Source organism: Pungitius pungitius, chromosome 7 (genome assembly GCF_949316345.1).
Source record: "Pungitius pungitius chromosome 7, fPunPun2.1, whole genome shotgun sequence".
In the NCBI taxonomy this organism is placed as follows: Eukaryota; Metazoa; Chordata; class Actinopteri; order Perciformes; family Gasterosteidae; genus Pungitius; species Pungitius pungitius.
This window is the reverse complement of record NC_084906.1, coordinates 1295627-1315337: the sequence shown is the minus strand read 5'-3', so window position 1 is coordinate 1315337 and position 19711 is coordinate 1295627. Positions and strand designations below refer to the sequence as shown.

The 19711-nt window shown below is 42.8% G+C and overlaps 1 protein-coding gene across 5 annotated transcripts in view; it reads right to left on the bottom strand.

Annotated features, from left to right (window-relative positions):
- The window catches only part of sgip1a (SH3GL interacting endocytic adaptor 1a), a 43260-nt gene that overhangs the window by 21204 nt on the left and 2345 nt on the right, over window positions 1-19711 (bottom strand). The window contains exons 1-2 of one of the 5 annotated variants that reach the window (XM_062563270.1): window positions 15818-16034; window positions 14936-14980 (exon numbers count right to left, since the gene is read on the bottom strand). In XM_062563270.1, coding sequence (XP_062419254.1) covers window positions 14936-14945 — 10 coding nt within the window. In that variant the 5' untranslated portion in view covers window positions 14946-14980; window positions 15818-16034. Of the gene's footprint in view, window positions 1-14935; window positions 15551-15700; window positions 16035-19711 lie in introns of those variants that run through there. The other 4 variants (XM_062563269.1, XM_062563271.1, XM_062563273.1 and 1 more) reach the window with 4 other exon arrangements.

Genomic DNA, 19711 nt, shown 5'->3' with positions numbered 1-19711 from the left:
AAGAGAAGTTTTCTTTCTAAATTAAGAAAACCATAACCACTTCTTATTTTCAAACAAACTGAAACAAAATTATTTTACCCAACGATCCACAGATTTGGATTGTGTGACATTATCATTATCATATCATTGACAGTGGTTTACTGTGAACAATTAACTACTGGATAAAACCAAAGGGCTAACGGTTCTAGCTTTTATACAGATTTACTTGGCTCCATTTGATCAATCGTACTCCACATTCACCCCAAAGGAACACAACCCAAATACTCTCGGCTTATTTCTTACCCCATATGAAAGCCCAGTTGTACCCCTCCATTTATTTTCTGATAATTCCTCGACTCTCATTCTTCTTCGTCTCGCTGTGAAGCCATCACATCAGACCATCTCTTCCTGAATGCACATGCAGGTCCACGCTGAGCCTCAGAGCAGTAACCTGATGCTACATCTTGCTAGCGCGCACGCACGCAGTATCTAGATCCTATTTCCAAAGTGTCAACACCACGAACTTCACCTCATCAATTAATGACCAATGTCATTCTTTCTGACATTCAATGCATTTTCTTTACTTCTTTAATATTTGCGTCAGCATGGCAGCAGCAGCCGAGTGTTGAATCGATCCGGAGGGGCCTGCTGGCCGTGGGGAGTCTCACACAGAACTATCCTTTCATTAACACCGCTTACTTATTCCATCTTGCATCCGTTAGACGCTGTTGTCATAAATATATACATACATAGAAATATGCCAACAGAATGACGGCTGACCGTTCCGTTCCCACACGAAAGCGCAAATGTCCCTGCAGCCATTTTCAAAGCATATGCAGAGAAACGGACTGTGATGAATATTCATTGGACCCTAGATGACCAGCCCCCGTTTCTATAAAAAAATAGACTAAATTGTATACAAGAAAAAAGGGTGAAAAAGATACAAATAAAGTGTATACTGTGCATGATCACAAATATCCAATTCTGTTTGCAAATTGTCCACAGTCATGGTCAAAATTCTGGATTATTAAGCAGTTTCTTAGTGATTTTTAGTTTTTGAGAACTTTTACAATACAACTTTTTTTTCTTTTTACAAAATTCAAAGAACAAAGCTTACCACGGATGGAAATATCGTCCAAACCTTTGACTGGTACTGTACACGTATTATTACACATGAACCGACAAGCGTAATAACCAGATAACATAATTAATTACTATCCTAGATTACAATAATTTGAAGTAGAGCAGGACGTTGATGTGAAAAGTGACATGAATGCATCTGGCTAGGGTTCATTTACGGAGAAGGAACAAACAGCAAGTGGCACGCACTGTTTAATGACTTAATGGCTTCCGGTGAGAGGGATGCTAGCACAAGTGCTAACATAATTAGTGGTCTCTTCTCATGACACAGTAATGTGATTCTAGGACAAGCCTGACTGACATAAAGCAAAACAAGAGGGAACACAGCTGAACCTAAAAAAAAAACACTGAGTTGAGGATAATGTTGGAGCTAACTCTAGAAAGGGTCCTATGAAGTAACAACAGACAGGAGCAATATCACATAAAGCAGCAGTGTTATTCTTACAGCTCAGAGAGGTTCAACCTACAGAGACGTTGGCGCAAATAAAGGCAGGGTTGGCCTTTAATAACAAAAGACCTAGATTTCCCCCATTATTAATATATATATGCACTATATATTACTTATAATGCACTCCTGATTACAATGCTATTAAGAAAATACATTACAACATCTAGTGACTTCCTTTGGTCTCGCCTCGGTCTGCTCCTGTCGGGGTAGGTGGTACATTGGCCTCCAAGTCACAGAACCGAAAGGGGACACCATGATATGGACACAAAGACATTCACTCCAAAAGTGGATGAATAAACCTTGTGTTGTCAGGTGGGCGACCAGCATGAGAGAATAAAAGGCGGGAGGAGGGTGCGATGGGCTCATATATTATATAGTATTGAGTCAGACTGCTGACCGATCTCAAGGAGAAACATCTGGACCCACCGACGCAGACAAGTAATTATTAGAGCAGGACGAAGGCTGGCGGCCACATAAACAAGCAGATTAAAAAAACAGTACTAGACGGGGAGACAAGCTAGCTGACATCCCGGAGACAGAGAGTTAGACAGGCATATCGCAAACACAAGGTTTGAAATACTTTATTCGTAACGATTCCCCCATACTGCTGGCGCTAAGAGGCAGGAGGTGGAGGCAGGTGAGCACTGCGAAGCTGCACCAACAATTACCTCGCAATGCTGCAATGACGTAGAGACCGAAAAATGCTGCGATTTCACGAGGAAACACGTGATGTGCAGCTATGTGAATGCAGCCTCCATCTTATGCTCATTACAAACCCTGCTGGAGCTGAAAACATCCACGTCTCAACACTGAAGGGTTTTGTTAAAAGAAGCAGAGACGAGGAGACGGCCTGATATTGTGATTTACTCAGAAAGTGCGGCCAAAGAAACGCATGTATGCTCCTAAACAGCAGCTACTGTGACTGACACACACACACACACACACACACACACACACACACACACTCCGAGCCAGCCTTTCAATGTGAGGCAGCTTGTCTTAGGATTTCTTTCATGTAAATAGTCAACAAATTGCTTCAACACAAGGAGAGCTCCATGGAAGCTAGAACACAAACGAGGCGATGAGGGATCAGAACAGTTTCCCTTTGCTGGTTGCAACACACCTCGGGCTGGCACAGGAAGGGAGAAAGTCATAGAACAGATATGCTAGTCACCACTTCTCCAACCTCCCTGTGCCTAACCTAAAGATGAAGGAAGAAGAGGCTGAGAGGCCGTCTGTGTCATTACCCGGGCGGCCCGTACCGTTTCAGTGAAAGAACCTGCCTCAGTGTGGCAGAGAAGAGACAAAGGGACGGTGTCAGTTTGCCTTTGTACTTGCGGATGCTAAAATTAGGCCTCGACTCTACTGTCCAGGTGGCTGCACTGTGAGCTATCAAGTGTAACAAAGTACCCATTGCGCGCACACACACACACACACACACACACACAACAATTTAGATGGTACGTATCTGTTGTATTGCACAGATGCACCCTTTGGAAAGAGAAAAAAAAAAAAAAAAGCTATGTTTTATTAAGTGACGTCACCGTCCTCTAAGGAAAGTGGGTCAGAGCCAAAAACCATGTAGCAGCGTGCCGGCAGTGCAGCATGAACAAAAGATGTTGGAGAATGCCAAAATGATGGTGTTGCATCAATTCTGGACCTAATATTTCATGCATTTCAGCTTTTTTTATTGACAAAAAAATAACTTTTCTTCAACTGTAGACGACAATACAATATATATTTGATTAATTAATGAATTATACAGCCTGTGAAATGGAAATAGTAGATAGCAGCCTCCACAGATTCACAGAACCCAATCCGACAATTGAAAAGTATTGAATTTTTCTGACAAAGATAGTCTGTTGGAAAAAGGTTATTGTTAAGTTATTGAATAAATAATTATGAAACCATACTACACAATACATAAACCCCATTTTAAAGTGAAATGAGACTATTTGCTCTTTTTTCCAAGCTATCGTAGTGATAATTTAAAAAAGTAGCTTATTGTAGCCAGCCCAGCTTTAAATAGTGCATTTTTGGATTGATAACTATCGATAGAATTCCAGAATTGTGCCATAGTCACCCAATTATTTAAATGATACGACATATTATAGCATCTGTCAATTTTAAGCTGCACTCTCTTCTTCCTCGGCCCCACCGTTGCGTTTCATCTCACCTTCCCTCACTCCTGTCTCTATAAACAGCCAGCTCCAAATAGCACCCACCAAGGCCTCAGTGGCAAATGACCATGCTGCCAAGCCAGCAAAGTGGCTTTTAACATGGATTTCTGGCACAAAGACAAAAGGAGAAGATGTCTTTCCCGCCAGTCTGTCCATTTATTGACAAGACTGATGGATCAAGAGGCAGATTTGGGATCCATGGGCCAGTTGCTGGTGCTCAAGTCGCTCCCCTTCATGTCACAGTTGGATACTTCTATGATTTCCATACTTACTAAATCACATTAGGCTACAAGGTGAACCTCGGAAAGTCTTCTAGACTTTAGACTAAATGATTCCAGCTCCAAAGTGTCTTAATCAATCGATAAGCAAACATTGTTATATGCATATTACTTCAGTCAAGCATGAGGAGGTAAATTATTTCACCACTACATGATGGAATACATACACAGGACAAGCCTGGAAAAGTGGCCCGGGTTGAAGGGTGAGTCTTGGGCCGTGGCTGAGAACTTCAAACACCGCGTTGATGTGGAGTTTGAAAATATTCCCGAGGATGCTGGCTTCCATCACACGCGCTACCGTAGATTTACAGACAAAAACGCCATGGCAAAGGCGGATAGACGTCTCGCACGTGAAAGACAATAAGCTGCGGAAGACCACGAGGCCATTCCGTCGACTGCCAGCACGAGTCCAACAAAGAAAATGCGATCCAGGTCAAGGCTGCCAATCGCAGGCTCTGCCCCGTCCTTTCTGCCCTGTACATCATTTGCCCCAATTATGTGTGCTTTTATCCGGATGATTCTTGACAGAAAGTTGATATGTATCAGGAGCTCAGATGCAGCTTGGTCACGTCCTGCTTCCATGTCCCTCGGGGAGCACAGGAAATGACTTTGTTTGAAGAAAGAAAAACAATTATGAAAATGAGGACAGAAAAAGGAGGAGGTGATGACAGAAGAAACGTACATAAAACTGTGTCAACTGCACACTACGAGGACACAGAAGTGACGAGTCTTTCCTAAAAATGGACGAGATCAGCAACCAACGCTCTTTGCCTCCATCTCTTGTTCCTCCGATTCAAGTAGGATCCCCCCCCAAAAAAACGTGGTTGGGATTCCTGTGGATTACATCAGCCTTATTTACTTCCAAAAATCTAATCTCAGTTCATTCTGGTTTAGGCAGGCCGCTGGCTCCACCCCTTCCCACTTCACACCCAGATTATAGGTTTTGTCCGCTTTCGGTTGCCAAAGGAATGTCCCAAATGTCTATGGGTTTATTAAACCTTTGCCTCTGTACTTTCACAGTCAAAGCCCTCGATCAAAGAACTACATCGTAGAAAGGCAGAGGCCTTTTTCTCTACAAGGAGAAGAAGAGTAAAGAAGGTGACAGTGAAACAGGCGGCAGGAAGAGAGAGAGAGTCGAGTAACACAGCGAACCACAAGATCTGGAACCGCTTTGAGAGAACACACCATCCATTCCAGTGTTCCCATAGTGGCCTTCAAACTGGTGCTGTAGAAAATCTTATAGAAAAATGGTTGACAACAGACTGCATCCAAAACCCGATGATGATGCAGCTATTTCCAAAATAACAAGAAATGATGAAGGAATACAAATGTTAACACATATTCATCTACTGAAGCTTCCAGGCCGCAGGGAATACAAGGTGGACTCCATTAGAGCAACAGTTTGCCCCACTCTAGGCCTGCCTGTTGTACTTTAACGATTTGCTGAAAAAATGACTAAGAACATCAAAAATACTTTGCGACAGAGTTCAGTAGTTTAAGTAATGTCTGCCAGTGGGACCACAGATTACAGGTGCCATGTGGTTTAGTTTCCCATTTCTCTCTGGACCTCAAACTCCCATGTCGCCCTGCTGATGCGGTGTGGGGGGGGTAAAAAAAATAAAATTTAAATAAAATCAATGGACCCTCTATTCTGTGGGAGGCCTGCTAATGAAATATTAACCATCAGATAGCTTTATGTATGATCTCTCTCACACGCACACATATTAATGGACAGATCCATTCACGTCAACAGAAATGTGTTGTGTGCAGAAGTAAGCCATGATAATCGGGGTCATATTCCAATTAAACTGCACACATTAAATGAACAGCAAAAGACCCTGATTGTCAATAGCGGGTCTGTAGTCAAAAATAGCTCAAACAATAGCGAGGGGCTTTGTGCAAGAGAACATGTAGAGCTATATTTTTTTTTAAGAAACACTAACAATGTTTTTAAATGAATAAAATAAGCTTTATTTGAACAGACAAAAATAATGTTCTATAAACGTCCTGGTGACTACTGACCCGGAAGTTTAGAGTAGTGGCTCTCCACTCATCTGGCTGTGGGAACCACCATTAGGGCGGTATGGCGAAAAATCCATATCCCGGTATTAAGAAACATTCTGACGGTATCTCGGTATATCTCGGTATTGCTTTTTCAAGTAAACACATTAATTCATTGAGCCCAAAAACGGCCGCTACCCGAACAGCTGTTGGCTGCCCAACTTGCTCGCAACTGGCCGGCTCGTTAGCTCGTTAGCGTGTTAGCTTGTTTTGGCTGCTAGTGTTGCCACCAGAGGCTCAACAGACTTTGCAATAAATCCTTTTCTGATCTATCGTAACTCATGTTGGATTTACCAAAACCAGCAAAAGTTGTGTTGGTGCATCTCTGGTCTCTCGTTGTTCCTCCTGCATCGCTGTTTTCATGTAGCAACAGAGTTACTTCTTGTTGTGAGCTGTACCCATTTTATAAAATGTACAATTATTAGTATTATAAAATGTGTCACAAGCTGTTGTGTTGTGGTGATTTAGACTGTTAGAGAGTTTCTTGTGGGTTATTCATTGTTGTTATAAAGCAGTGATGTTGCTCAGGACGCAGTAAATTCACTATCCATCACTACCTCATTTTTCCCCATGGAAAACGATACATTTTTAACAATGGCTTTTGTTTTAAAATCCCCAACTTGTGTACTGCAATACTACTTATTGGCAAATATGAACCAATATATCTCTTTAATATTGACAAATATATTGGCTTTTGCCAGAATCAATTTCTCAAAAAATCCCCAAAAAGGGAGTTAGGATTGATTCAGATCTGCAATGGCATATGCCTACTCTGGTGAGGCATCAGGGGGTTTCCTTTCCCGTTTACCAGTCGGGGCAGACCCGACCCACATGCACTCCAAATGACTGCGGAATACTCTGCACATAAAAAGGACAGGGGACATCTATGTCTTAAAAGGTCAACAACAACGGCCTTAACGTAAACAGTCACACAAATAGGTGCATGTTAACAGAGCAAATTCAAGAGTATGAAACGACTTCCACAAAACAAACAGTGCGAGCCTCGGAACATGCTACACACAGCTGGGGAGGGATGTCAACAACTGCTGCGTTTCTCTCATTAATCACATCTTCTGAACACTCAGTGCATCCCTCTTTGATGAATCCATTAATACCTACATCACAGTTTTTGCTCCCTCTCTCTCTCTCTCTCTCTCTCTCTCCCTCTCCAACATTTCCTCCCCTCCCTACCCTCGCCATGACAACGTCTTTCAACCCGTCCAGTGCGAATCCAAACGCTGCTAATCTCTTCCTGTTGCCGGGTCTCTGCGTCACTGTGCGAGTGCATTCTCCGCTGATTTAAACTGACATCTGTTTGCACTGGTCTGGCTTGTAGCCACATCAACATATCTGAGATACGGCAAAGACGGGGTTTGTTGCATTTACATGGCCAAATAAATGGCCATTTCCTATCAAAACTAGTGCTGAAAGATAATATTTACGAAATGGAAGGGGAGCGGAAGTAGGGAAGGGACATAGAGACAGAGACTGATGCCTAACAAGAAACAATGTTAGCAGCCTATCTTGTATTCCATGGCCTATGTTGTATACGTATTTATACATTGGATATTAATTACGGTTACATCTCATTTTGTAATGAACATCATTTTGGGAGTAAAACCGAATTAGATAAATATATTTAGGTTAACCAATTACCTACATAAAATAATGTGAATCCAATTTCTGTGTAAGTAAGTAGGTACTCCAAAAAACAGGACAAGGCATCTCCTTGTCTCGTGTTGAAATTTTTCTCTCCAATAAAGAAGAAAATAAACCATAGATATATTAGCCATATTAATAAGACATTTATGTTAATTCCTTAATCACATGGAGTTGAATGAGATTGGGCAAAGCACTAACAACCATCTTGGGAGCTGAATGCATTGCCAGCGAACGACATTAATATTATATGGGCAAATAAATTCAACTTCCCTCTGGGGTTTCCCTGCCACCCGCCTTCCTTAATGTATAACAAAGTGCTGGAAGACAAGGTCCAGGTAGAGAGACGGATGAGACATGAGAGATACCCATGGGATTAGGAACTTTTAGGAGGGAGGGGTACTCATGTAAAGTAGGGTGGCGTGAGACCGAAGATGGAAGGATGCTGTGTGACGGTTCAACGGATTCATGTGGCATCGTACACCCTCATGCGTGCGAAGGTGCTTGTACCTGAAAACCAGGACACAACTCTGCATCAGCAAAGCATTCCCACAACAAATAAACAAGACATCAAGTCAACCCAGCCGTATTTAATCATTTCTTAATCCCCATTGCAGCCGCTTGAGCTTATCAAACATCAAAATGGAGGAAGTGACTGAACACAAGCCTTTCCCTAGGATTGTAGTGTCCTGCCCGCTCACTCCAGGGCCGTGACACACATTGCTGCTCTGTGCATCTCCTCCTCTCACGCTATCCTACTTGGACATTTTCACTCACTTCATCCCCTTTTCCATGTCCACCCGTCCCTTCTTCCAGATAACGGATTTCTAGAGGGTTCTTCCATCTCCATTTCTTTCTCCTAGCTCGTCTTCCTCTCTTTTGTCGGTCTCCACTAATTGGGTACTCTACAATTCTTTTTTTCCCCCCTAATGTTCATGTGCTTCAGGTCTTGGAGAGCAAAGCAGGGAGACCTTCTAATACTCAAAGTTCAGCTCCCAGACAATCGAGGCTATGACCTGAATTCATCATTGTGGTGTGTGCCAACGGACACACAGAGGATGAATCAGTAAACCAGCCACAACCCAAGTCTGTCTTCTATGTTAAAACGAGAGCCACTGTTTAAATTAGACCACACATGTCTGACAGCAAATCACCTACTGTTATGACAGCATGCTCCTCTAATGTCTGCGTAGGCGCCGTCAGGATGAAAACTGCATCCCCAGTCTGTTAGTCAACAGTGCTACTTCCAGATTATTGTGTAACATTTCAATTGAAACAAACCAGTGGGCAACGATGGGATAACAGAAAGCAACTGCTGCATGGAGAAAAATGTACAAAACAAAAAAGTCAAGGAAAATTATGACCCAAAGAAATAAAAGTCTATTACACAGTGCTTTTAAGTTTTCGTTTCGCTACATCATAGAAGCATGACACGGCGTTGTTGACTAATACAGTTTGACGTCTGGACAAACTCGTCGTTCAAGGAAGCTGTTTGATTACAGTGTTCGAGGCCCTCATCTTCCCCCAGCTGCCACTAGATTACACCAGCATGTCTCTTGATCTGGCTTTGAATCTTGGACCTCATTACATAAGATTAGCTGTGTGTGTGTGTGTGTGTGTGTGTGTGTGTCCGGACGGATGTTGGGAGTAGGGCCGTTCGGTATGAATTTCTCACGTGCGGTTCATACCAGTGTTGCGTTGCAGTTTGGCGGGCGGTAGAATTTAATTTTATACGTCATCGAGGAGCACCCAGCGGTCAGAGCTACTTGTCTTACGTGTGTGGAGATTGGGTCATGGTAATACAGTTAGAACAATGAATAACCCACAATAAACACTCTTTAACAGGGTAAAACACCACAACAAGCGTTGTAACACTAATAATTGTACATTTATACAAATCGCCCCACCGATTTGCAGACCGGAGATGCACCAACACAACTTGTGCCCAAGAGAGGAGCTGTGTCTGTTTGGATGGTTTTTGGGATCCGAAAACGATTTATTGCAAAGTCTGTCGGGCCTCTGGTGGCAACATTAGCAGCCACAACAAGCTAACAAGCTAACACGCTAACTCAAAGTCACGACCCATCAGTTGAGAAACACTGACCTACAGGATACCGTCAGAATCTTTCTAAATACCGTGATATGGATTTTTGGCCATACTGCCCAGCACTAGATGTGAGGTGCTGTACTTCTAATACGTCTCCTCCTTCCGTCTCACTGTCGCTGCATGTCTTTGTTGTGGCAAAGTTCCTTTGGGTCTACATTGAACTCTTTTCAAGCAGTTACAATGCACCCATTCTCCCTGAAAATATGCACTAAAAACACGCACTTTGTCAACTGAATAGGCATCCACCCACCTGATGCCGCGTTACCACCTGTGAACAGACTAATGTCATTATCAGGAGACGTCAGTAATACAAACTAACGTCCAACGTGGGCTCGTCTATCACTGCTCCCTCCTTTCTGTGCATTTCAACCAACAGTCTCACATTAGTTTGTGCACAGCTAAAAAACATGAAGGCATTGACAGTTTTTGTCAATCATTACTCTTCACAGTAGATTGATAGAAAGTTTAAAACAAGTGCCACTATCCTCGTCGACCTTCATCACCTCGCACACACTACTGTTTGGACTACTGTTGAAAAAAGTAAAAAGCCTGGCAGACAATCACAGCCCAACTGTATGCGGTAGGATTTAAAAATATCTACTTACTAGGACAGTTGTACACTCTGTTTTATGTGTTGGTTTTATTTCTGTATCTGTGTTTATGTGGTAAATGTGCTGGTTTTACTGTAAAGTGTGAGTAGTTATATATGCAGTGATGTTGCTAGGTACGCGTCCTGCGTCCCTGACGCATTCAAATCTGAAAGGACGCAGTAAATTCACTATCCATGCGTCCTAGGGACGCACCTTTTTTCTCATGTTAAACGATGCATTTTTAACTATGGCTTTTGTTTAAACCCTGAAACCATACAGGGGAAGCATTTCGAATTCTGCTCTGCTTTTGTTTCGTTGCAGCCAGAGATTTCGGCAAGACCAGAAAAGGCTGTGTGCAACGCATCAGCCCACATGAGTTATGTGATAGGGCCAATGGCAAGACATTAGATTACTCATTTGGATCTGCAACGGCAGCAGCAAAGCTATCCTTGCAGAGGTCTTCAACAGGAATACCATTAGCAAGACTTTTTTTTTCAAAAAAATATGTGCAGTACTGGTGCAACAACAGGATTCTGTACACACATCAACCCACTAAAAATAACTATTACCAAATCAATGAAAATGTGCACCTCTTCCTAGATCACCATCAATAAAGAGATGAGTCAGTCTTGTGACTGTTACCTGGGAAACCATATGGCAGAAGAGTCGCGAGCCAATTGGATGCAACGGTTTACGACAATTTGAAGTCACTGCTCTTTCTCTCACACTTCTCAAAGCCATAGATTAAAAGTTGATTTTTTTGTAGAATCTAAAAATGTATCACGTTATAGATTTTCATTTGAGTGAGTCTTGTGTTGCAGAAAAAGCATTCATTTGATGCAACTTATTTATGGCTTTTTAAAGATATGACTATGAACCCCAATCCTATTTATTATACCTAAAGCAAGCAGGCCCAGTTGAGACTAGTGATGTTGTCCCAAGTGCTGGCATTGTACCTATAACGCTGGTACACTCCAGGGATTTAAACAATATCACAACATGTCAGCTTTCATTACAACTCTTCTAAATGATATGAGCTTTTATGTTGGGATGTTTTTTTTGTTTTTTTCACGAGGTGAGACAGACCATTCCTAGAGCTTTGTCACTGTCGGGACAAAGAGGATAACTTTATCCTCACAACGGTGCTGCAAGATATGTCAAAAGCGCTTTTTGGGGAGCATCAGCGTTTGTTTCTTCAGTTCCAATAGTGTATATTTTCATCTTTTAAAATTACATGTAATTTAGCTGATGCTTTTATCCAAAGTCACTCACTATAAGTGCATTTCAACCATAAGGACACAAACTCAAAAAGAACCAAGAAAGTGCAATTTTCATCAAATTTTATCTTTCAATCTCTTACGTTTCTTAACTGTAAATTTCCTTGCTTTATGTTTGAATGGTTTTATGTGAAGCACTTTAAATTGCTTGTTGAAATGTGCTATACAAATGAAATAGCCGTGCCTATAATTTGGCCTAAAGGAATACACAGAGGTAATGTCCAAAATGCTATGCAAAGGGAAACTGGATGATAAGGGGCTGGATACAATGTCACCAATGCGATACTGGACATTAAGAAAGTGTCAACTGTCATTTTATTTCCGTTTAAAAAGGAGATTCTACTTTTATACGATCAAGACATTTTGTTCATTAACCTCTTTGTCTTGATAATATCTGTGCCTCCATAGAGCATCGTCCCCCTAAAGTCAAAAGGGATCTGGAATCCCATCCTGCACCCGTGTGATTACCTTGAAGAAATTCCCATACTATTATAAAAGGGGGGCCACCCTGAAAAAATGTGCAATTAAAAAAAAAAAAAAAAAGTTTTGCCTCATTGTGATCATAGTTCGGAGGTCACAGTTCACCAACAGTTTTCATTCCCTGTGTCCATAGTGAAGGGGGTTGTCATCAGAAACACTAATACTGCCGCTCTCCATTTGAACTCAAATGACAAATGAACCCTGTGTCTCTTTCTTTGGTGTGTTACCCAGGCACTGCCATGCTAGTCATGAAACGGGGCTTTAAAAAGCAGAGCTGACAAGGATTAGCATCCAATTTTATCACCTGAAAGTAATCCTGCGCTCACACAGTCCATGCTAAGCCTGTGCTAGCCATGCAAATAGACGGGAAGCGGTTTGCTTCCCATCTATTTGTTTTCTTCTGAACTGTTACCCAACAACTTGGCTCATGGCAAACGCTGTGAATGACAGGACACCACACTTTCAGCAGAGGGCAAGCAGTAGAGGTGATGCTTACGTCTCTATTGAAAATGTAACACTGAATTTGGTTTTTATTTTGGGTTCAGTCCGGGATATTACCGTTACTCTACGGCTTTGATTTTGTATCATAATGCAAGACTTTCCGGATTACCAATTGACACAATAGTTCGCCCAGGCAACTGTTTATATTCCTGATCAACTCTTTGCATGCAGCTAAACTCTGCCATCAGGCACATAGTGTGCATAAACCAAATACCAAAGGATGAACAATGAATCACATTGGGTTAGTCATTAATTCATATTTATCTTGGGTGCATCTATACTTGCACAGTCAGTTTAAGTTTATTAGATATTGTGGATACAGTCGCTGCAGCCTACTAATACAGTTTGGCAGCGAGGATGTAGCCAGTTGTATCCTGGTCAGTTATAATCTAAATTATGACCTTCTGAGCAGTTTATAGTTTGTACAATAACTTGTTTGTAACAAACAATGCTTTTATGGTTTCAGTCATTTCAACTTGTCACAGATGGTTGCCTTTTCAAAATATAGTAGCATGAGAGTTATATTCTGTCATCAAACCATATTGCATCAACCCCTTCAACTGATTAAAGTTATCGCAGGCCAGTATCTAGCAGGCTTGCGCAGTTAACGACTGGAACAGACATGAAATATGGCCCAAGTCATGCTGTCCAATCCACAATAAAATAATGAGACTTGTGTGATGGCCTACACTCCTCCGCTAGCTGGCATGGTAGTAGAGATATTACAGCCAGTTCTGTACAACTGGGAGATGTTTCAAAAAACTGGACCAAAAAAAAGATCACATTCCCGTCCATGATATCTTTACAGAAACAGGCAAACTGCGTCAAGCCAATAGGCTCAACATTTGAATTAAACAAAATGAATCTTAATTATTCAGCGCTAGAAACTTTATCAGAGAGCTGCCACCTCTTAACTTAGTGACATGGTACTATGTCATGATGACATGACATTCTCTGGTGAGATATCACTAAGAGCCAATAACACATGGCTGGGCAACAATGACACACACACACACACACACACACACACACACACACACACACACACACACACACACACACACACACACACACACACACACACACACACACACACACACACACACACACACACACACACACACACACACACACACACACACACACACACACACACACACGTTTGAGCTAATGTGATTCTTCCATAGCAGCCAACAGAAAACCTGGCATTCAGTTCATTTGCTAAATTCACCAGAACAAACAGGCCAAGAGAAACATTTTTTGGAGCATGGACGAAAAACCATTTACTTAGAATAAAAGAAGAGAACTGCAGGAAGTGAACATTGTAAGCAATAATGAGCTACACGTTTCCCGGTGTTGGTTGTGTCAGAACGTTGCCTGTGTATCACAAGCTATCGGAGCTTACATAATCCAAGGTTGATTCCGTGCGAGTCAACATATTGTTGTTCTGCTCAAACAAATGGCAAGTGGTCATTGCATGAGATGCCTGAACAACATTAAAGATACAAAATAATAGATATCATATGAAACAGATGAATGAATGGATGGAGGCTTTGGTGTGCCAGCTGTAAAACTGTAGGGATTCATCCCACTGGCCTCCCCCCCTGATGATGTCATCAATTAAAGGGACATGAAATTAAAACAATCATCAGTTCTCTTTTCTCCAGGCTCAACCCAACAGAGAATCCATCCAGCTATGGGTGGGTGTAAATGTGCGCATGATCCCACTAGTACAAATACACGATCCACACAAGAGTGAAAATGGCAATGTAGTGTGAGCAGATACACAGCGCAGTCATACAGTACCGTGAATGTGTGTGTCAGTGCATGTGTTTCAGGGAACACAATACAAAGAGAATTTATACAAGTGAGCCAGCTGGGCACATAAGCCCTCCTGCACAATAAATCCAAATAATCCTTTACCACGGGAAGCAGGAAAAGGGGGGTCTCAAACATATACACACACTCACAAAAGGTACACACAGTTCAATTAGCCTCGCCATTGTCAAGTCTGTAGTAGACATTCAGTGTCTGTGGCCTTATCCTAAGAATAACATGCAAGTCACCAGAATGCATGCACTCAAAATAGCAGGGCAGCTTATGACATTTGAACCTCCCAAAGACACAAACGCTTGCCAGTGGCTGAAGCACTGCAGGACAAGGACACGGAGGGGGATTACCCTAAATAACAGCAAAAAGAGGAACAGCGGAGAAAATAAAATAAAATCATCTTACCTTCCATCATGGTTGCAGATTTGCATTCCTCTATCTCCAAAGAGCCTGAAATCAAAATAGGAGGCGTGGGGAAGACAAGAAGCCCGGGTTACCAGAGCGATAGAATAGAAATGATGGGCAGAGCTGCCGTCTGCATGTGGCTAACGCCCTAGCTAACTGTGAGCCTCCGACACCCCCAGACGTCGCCTGTCAACTAGCCCAGGAATATATATATATAAGAGAGAGAGAGAGAGAGAGAGAGAAACAGAGAGAGAGAGAGAAGGGGTAGGGGCTGGGCTAGTTGCCGATCAGAGCTGGGGGCTTAAGCCGTGGATGCTGGTGCTGCAGCTCTAACCTACACATTCAGCGGAGGATGCTGAGAAGTGCGTAAAGCAAAGCCAACTGCTACAAAATAAAAAATTAAAGGGGCAGAGTAGATATAGAGGCTGGGAGTGAGACTGAGGGTTGTGTGTATGTGTGTGTGTGTGTTTGGCAGGGAGAGGTGGTAGTTTCGAGGAGAGGCGGAGTTCGCGTGCTGAGGTCAGAGATTGTCTCAGCCAATCCCTGCAGCTCTTCGTGGTCACGTGGCTTACGGCTTGAATCTCCTTACACTGTGGCTATCGAGACAACGCTACATTAATAACCGCTCTTGCTCGACGAATACATGTTAGCACATCCATGTAAGAGGCCCAGACAGGGCCACCGGACATATATAGCGGGTAGATGAATCTACTAAACACAGCCACACCACACAACACGGCACGGCACCCCTCCATGGCACCCTACCTCATATGCGTGCAGCGTTAGTCGAGTCTGCTCAGTGACACTACGTATTTGTTCGAGGAGAAAAGTCGCGTGCACGTGTGAGCCAAGTGACAACCCATGCTGAGGACATACACATACTCTGTAACAAAACACCACAGCACAAAATGTTTCGCCGTGTGCCCTCCCTGCAGAGTGACTATTTCTGTGCCGTCTGTGTTCCGGCCTCCCTGGAATAAGGTGCGGTCTCTCGCGCACCCTCCCACCTTCCCTGCGCCCTTGCCAGTGCGTTTCCCCCTTTTTTTCTCTGTCCCTTCCCACTGACAGGGTCGATCAGCGTGACGTCATGGCAACGCAGCCTGCGACTGCAACCAACGAGCAGGAAGGACCGATGACAGAACAGCCTGCGGTGATCCGTGTGGGCGTGCGCATGCGTGCCTGCGTGCGTGTGGTGATTAATTTTCTACGAGGCGCGAGGGGGAGAAAGAGAGGGAAGGAGGGAATGTTTATGTTAAGAAACTAAAAAGCTGAGGAGATAGACAATTAGGCGAACCTTATTGACCATTTTGATTTTATCTTAATATAAGACCCTCACCGCTGTATGGATTTCTAGAGTAGTTTACAATTATTTGAAGTAATGAATATGTATTAAGAATAACATTTACTCATACATAGAAATACAATATATTCTTTTGTTTTGCAAGTTTAGGCGGAGATCATGAAGTTTAAGTAAAAATATAACTAAATACTAAACTAATATAATACTAAATATTATATATATATGCTGTTAAACGATTAAAATATTGAATAGCATTCAGGTCATAGTTGTGTATCCCTTTCTGATGAGGGAGACTGGAGGCCTCACTAGGGTATCAATATTTGTAGGTGTGCTCGTGCCAAAAGTTGGGTGAACATTCAAATGGAAGCCAGCCGTGTGACTCTCCATGCTCAATGAAACCTCACAGTTATGCTCAACACCATGTGATGGAGACTTCTTTCCTCCAAATCTCGGTTTTTCTCATTAATCACTGTGTATGTTTTCAAGTGCCAATTTCTTTTCAGATTTCTGTTTTTTCTTGTCAAGCTACCTTTCCGTGACTCATCCTGTCACTTGCCTTCTCCCCCTTTTCAGCCTCAGTCTCCCCTTGGCCAGCACCTCGGTTTTAGCACCCAGCAGATGCTCCCTAAAGAGAGGGAACCCCACCCTCCCTGCTGCTGCTGCTTTAACTCCCTTCCCCTTTGTCCATGCCTCTCCTCTGTCACTCCAAAGCGGTATCTTGTGACTTCCCAACACTCTTCTCTTTTGGAAATCTTTTGTCTCCTTAACTAACTAATCGTATTTGTTCCCTCCACAGCTCTATTTAACATCACTTTTCCTCCCCTAAATTGTACACCATCTTGTCTACTCAGTCCGTTGGCTGTGAGTCAAGCATCTGCTTCTGCACTGCCGTCTGGTGTTCACTGAGAATCATAAAATCTATTCACCATTGTACTGGTCTCAAGTTAATATATTGCAGACATTTGCTCAGTGTACTGTAATACCATCAATATACGGTACTGGGCGTGAGTCAGATCTGGTCTGTGGCAACTTGGCTGATATTTGACCATCTGTGTATTGATTCTGCTGCTGACAGATGCTGCCATGCCACATGATGCCAGCTAGTGTAGAATAAAGGGGGAGGGTGGGAGGGGGATTTGAGATATAAAGCCTAATGCCCTATAAGCTCCGTTTTGGAGCTGCATGAGTAAAGACACACTTATGTAGTTTACTATGCAGGATTGGGACAGTTAGACCCTCACCACAGTACTGTGGGGAAGATGGCTTTTTCTACATGCAAGAGAGAGAGATGACCACATTAATGAGAGGTTTAAGGTAATTCTCTTTAAGAGAACATGTGTACCTATGCATGCCGATTCTGTCAAAATTGCAGAAATCCAATAATATTTACAAATACTACAAAATAAATGTGAAAGCACCACAAAATGCTTAAAAGCTTTCAACATACACAAAGTTAACATCTAAGAAACATACGGTGATATTCAGCCATTGTTTTAAGTGAATCTTGTTACATATAGTTTCAGGTTTATAAAGAAAAACAGTTAAATTTAGTTTACCATTCCTGAGTCCTTCTTTGCTCTTTATGAGAGCATATTTTTCAAATTGAGTTGAGAATAGAAATTATTTTTTGTATGAGGCTTCATATAACAAGCTATTGCGAGTCATGAATTATGGAATAATCAGCAGAATGGAGCCAAAATGATCCTCACAATGTTGCTGTATCAGATAAATCAGCAAGGCAAAGATTTGAATGACATAAACACGCAGAGGCTCAATTCTAAAGTGTATGTGAATGCCATGGGATTGAATCCATTATGTCCCTTAATCTTTCTAGCTGGTGGCTGGTCCTCCCTAAAAAGGTCGGTCTCCCTTTCTCTTGTTCTATCTAATTGACAGTACAGTATTAGAATGTCCACTGATGTACCTTTTGAGAAGATACATTCCACAGTAACCATGCAAACGCAAATGCTGCATGTAGTGTATGCCGCCAAAAGTACTCAAACATACTCCATACAGTAAAAGTCTATACACAAACACAAAAAGAATAAATAAAGTGACCTATACCCCGTATTGCGGAGGAGGCTGACAATATACGTTCTCAATCCAGAGAAGTTGCTATACTGTACTGACTGTCAAGAGGTTAATGTATTACATGCTGTTGGCGCCATCTACTGTTTTGTTTAACAAAGCGTATTTTTAACTGCTGCATGGTGTAACTCTCCCATCCCTCTACCCTCTCTGGTGCATTCATCCTCTACACAGTACCCTTTTCATCAGCCGGGTTGGATAAGTAAAACACACGGTCACAAGCATGAGCGAGCTCGCATAGACACAAACTCGTACTCACTGAACAGCCAGGTAGGAAACATTTTAGCTTCATCCATTTGAGGAGCCAGATATAGGACATTAAAAACTTGCCACAGAAGAGCTTTACAATATGTACAACATTCTGGTTCAGTGAAATACAAATCCCAGTCTACAACACGGCAGTCGGGTTATTACACTACCAGCACCAGACCTGCAGTCACACCATCACTTGTACCATTCAAGCCCTTTGCCCCCCCATAATATCAGCTTAGACTCGGTGAAACACTCTCCACTAAAAAGCAGTGCAGTCTCTGTGGCATTTAAACCGACACTTGAGACCCTGATAATGTATCAAATAGTTCCCCATCTCCCACCCTGCTCATGCCGGTCGCCTATGGGGTGCAGTGTTGCTCCATGCTGGCAATTCTTCCATAATGATTTCCTGCATCGGTTTGCAGGTCCAGAACACCAGGTCCTGCCACAGTGCAAAGACTCTGGGGATTAGATTAATTGGTGATTCTAAAGTTCCCGTAGGTGTGTGTGAACGTGAGAGTGGGTGGTGGTTTGTCTCCATGTCAGTCCTGTGGATACCCCGTCCCTTGCGTGATGTTAGCTGGGATGGACTCCAGCCGGACCGCAACCCTGTACGGATAAGCAGTATAGATCATGGCTTCTGACTGACTGTGACACATGATTAATTATCTGATTAAAATATTTCGACATGAAGATGTTGCCGCTTTAAAAGATAACTAATTTAAGGTTTTCGGCCTCAAGGCCGGACACTATTTGGGACGTCCCTCGCCTCATGCCGCACGGGTCACGTCTCACGTCTTAGCACTTCATACCAATTTCCTGTAAACTGGTGAAGCAACGTCTACGTAGACCCCACCCGGCTCCCATTGTCTCCACCCCCAAAGTGCCTTGATGAGGGACACTGATTAAGCATCAGTCATTAAGTGTAGACAAACAGCCACCCACAGAATAGCCGGCGGTGAGCGCAAGTCAAACTAATAACAAGTCACTCTGGGCTCGGCGGCGGGGGAATTGATGGGGGCGATAAGGAGTGGTGGTGGCAGGGTGCCATGTGGAGAGAGCCTACGTGCCATCCAGCCACTCATTACACTCCACTGGTATTGCCGGGCAGAGAAACTGCTCTGTTATTACCAGAG